At 34.6% G+C, this 3,034-nt stretch overlaps 1 protein-coding gene across 1 annotated transcript in view; it reads right to left on the bottom strand.

Moving 5' to 3' along the window:
- The window catches only part of LOC107721336 (inositol-tetrakisphosphate 1-kinase-like), a 19,106-nt gene that overhangs the window by 11,722 nt on the left and 4,350 nt on the right, over positions 1 to 3,034 (bottom strand). Inside the window, exon 5 of the mRNA XM_016529289.1 lies at positions 234 to 359. Within this exon, the coding sequence (XP_016384775.1) occupies positions 234 to 359 (126 nt within the window). The remainder of the gene's footprint in view (positions 1 to 233; positions 360 to 3,034) is intronic.

Below are 3,034 nucleotides of genomic sequence, written 5' to 3'. Positions count from 1 at the left end.
CACTTTTTCACACCACTGTATATATATATATATATATATATGTTACAATATTATTTTTTTAAATATTTTAAATAATATATTATTTTGTATTATTATTAAAATAGTATTATTAATATGTTAATTTAACAAAATATTAAAAATATATACTATTCTATTTTTTTTATTTTGTATTAAAATACAAGGAGTGAAGAGCAGATAAATGTATGGCCACTTGAGCTGATTTATCTATTTACCTGAACGCCCTGAACAAGCAGCAGAGACTCTGTGACATTTTGGTCAGCATCAACAATGTGGTCAGTCAGCTTGTGGATGATGACATCAAATGGACCCTGCTTCTCTATTGGCTGGCTCAGATCCAGCTAGACCGGGAGAACAAGGTAAAGAGCTCAGTAAACATCCATGAGACATTTTTTAACAATACCCCTCCGGGAGAATTCTAATGTCAATATATGAACAGGCAGAGGATGTCTTTTTCTCAAAAATGCACATGTGTGTATTATTTGTTAGACATTAACTATTATAATTAGCAAATTAAATGCAATAGGTTGACAAAATAAACAGCATGCCTACATTTTGAAATTCCAGTTTTGCCACAAGTTCTGTTTGCTCAAGGGGGACATTTGAAGAACTGATGTTTATGACGTGATGTTAATTGTGAGGTGTGATCTGTGCCATCACTCAGACCTTGTACTGCTCAACTCTGAAAACAAACTATTTTGTTTGTTCTAAAGCTCAGATCTGGAGCAAATAGAGAAAAAAAGCATAATTACAGTATTTTTTCATAAATATAGTGGTAAAGAAGCAGTCAACTATTTTATGACAGCACAATGTGTTCTGAAGGTTTTTCCATGTCATCCAATATGGAAAATGTCTGCTTGGGGTACACAGAACATGTGGTCCCTTTGGGTTTAACCTTTGGGGATGAGAGCATATTTCTTTTGGATCAAACCACAAAGGTTCTTGGCAAACGTCAGAGGCATTTAAACATGGCCTAGGCAGTTAATAGGGGATAGGGGCATCCCTAAGTGCACTTTTATTTACAACGGTTAGACCCAGTCCAGAGTCTCTCTTTTAAAAGCACTTGGACTGTGTGGCCCACCAGAGGTAATCCTAAAGGGCTTATTATCTTATTCCCTAAATGGCTCTGTTTCAGATTACAATGTTTGGAAATATTCTCATTGCCAGCACAGATGTGTGACAAACAATTTGCGAAAACAGACATAAAAAATGAAGATGACACACAGATTCCACCTCATGACACTTCAGAGAAAAGACCCCTCCACTTCCTTTTTGTAGAGGATATTCAGCTGATACACATATCATCTGATATAAAGCATGAGACAGCCATGCTTTACGTCACATTAATGTTGCTGTAGCATTTTAGTCATTTAAAGTAGCTTTTTAAATAACAATCAGGCAAAGAGCTTCACTGCTTCCTGGATATAATGAGGCCTTATTTGCTTTGCTAGATTATTGTTCTTCCATCTAGCACACTTCTGTGTGAGGGACATTACATTATTACGCCAAGTTAAGTGCAAACCAAGGAAGTGATGGCAAACAAAAGTCCTTCTAGTCCTTCTTTAAATTACATTTTAAAATATATTAAAATACAAAACAGTTACTTTAAATTTTTACTTTCAATTGTACAATATTAGTGTTTTTTCGATCAAATGAGCACAAGAGACTTCAAAAAAAGACTTTGATTCAAAATTGTTAAAACAACTTATTGACCCCAAACTTTTGATAAAAAAAGAAAAGAAAATTTATAAGGATATATTCATATCCTTATTAAACCAAAAGCTTATAAGGATACGTGTTCACTCCCATGACCCTTGGGTTATATTATATTTTTGAAATGAGTGTTGGTAAGTACTTGAGAAAGTGTAATTATCTTATCTCTATGGTGGTGACATGCTGAAATTGCAGTTTTTAAACTATATGTAAATGTACTATGAACCTATAAAATAATTTAATAAGTAAATTAGGACAGGCTGAGAAGGGAAGGCAGAGTATGATGACCAACAAAAACTATTTACCCACAGAAAATACACTCAGGTAAATATTCAAAGACTTCATTTTCAAAAAAAGTGAAGAGATTAAGCCTTTTCCCCTTGATTGCTTTTAGTAACTTAATGATTAAATAATCTCATTATCTTAAACAAATTAATGACACTTCCCCCTGTCTAAAGTGATCAGCCCATGGACTGATTGCTAGATAGTGAAGTACTTTAGAGACCACATAAAATCTATGACTGGGTGCAACTGGGTAGCCTATTGCATGAGGTGTAAACAGGTCAAAGTCCATCCTTTACTCTCTTCAGTTTCCACGCCCTATATGCTGTGGATAGTAAAGAGGCGTACATCTTGGGAGTGGAGAAAAGCCCTCAGTGTTTCACTCATCCAGACAGCTTCACTCATAAATGTCTGACACTGAGGGAACAAGGACCTTGGTTTCGTCTACCAGCCTTCACATGCATGTCCCAAAACAAGGTGACTCTGCCATTACTCATGTACTTTCCACGGCAAAACATTAAAGAACAATGTTTGTCCATAAGCATATACATTTATTTATTTTTGAACTAAAGATATGCTTTGAGTTCTGATCCACACCTCATTTCCACTGCAAGCTGCTTGGTTTGTTATAGGCAGCCCTTTACGTATCTCAGGGCCACCTCAGTTCCTCTTTAACTTAACACAATATAAACATGCTTGACAAGGGCATGTCCAGCTGGAATGCGCAAATACTGTCTTAATTTGTCCACTGAAAACATTACCACAAAAAGTCAGCAATTTTCTCCAAAATAAAGGATTTCTCCAAGTCATTGATACCACTAGTGATTTTTTTTTCTATTTTCTAATTTAAAAATTTTATTTATTTTTTTACTTTTAAATATATATATATATACAGTGGGTACGGAAAGTATTCAGACCCCCTTAAATTTTTCACTCTTTGTTATATTGCAGCCATTTGCTAAAATCATTTAAGTTAATTTTTTTTCCTCATTAATGTACACACAGCACCCCATATTGACAG

This window comes from Sinocyclocheilus rhinocerous, unplaced genomic scaffold, assembly GCF_001515625.1.
Source record: "Sinocyclocheilus rhinocerous isolate Xijiao unplaced genomic scaffold, SAMN03320098_v1.1 scaffold271, whole genome shotgun sequence".
Lineage (NCBI taxonomy): Eukaryota > Metazoa > Chordata > Actinopteri > Cypriniformes > Cyprinidae > Sinocyclocheilus > Sinocyclocheilus rhinocerous.
The sequence above is the reverse complement of the archived record's forward strand: the minus strand, read 5'-3'. Positions and strand labels throughout refer to the sequence as shown.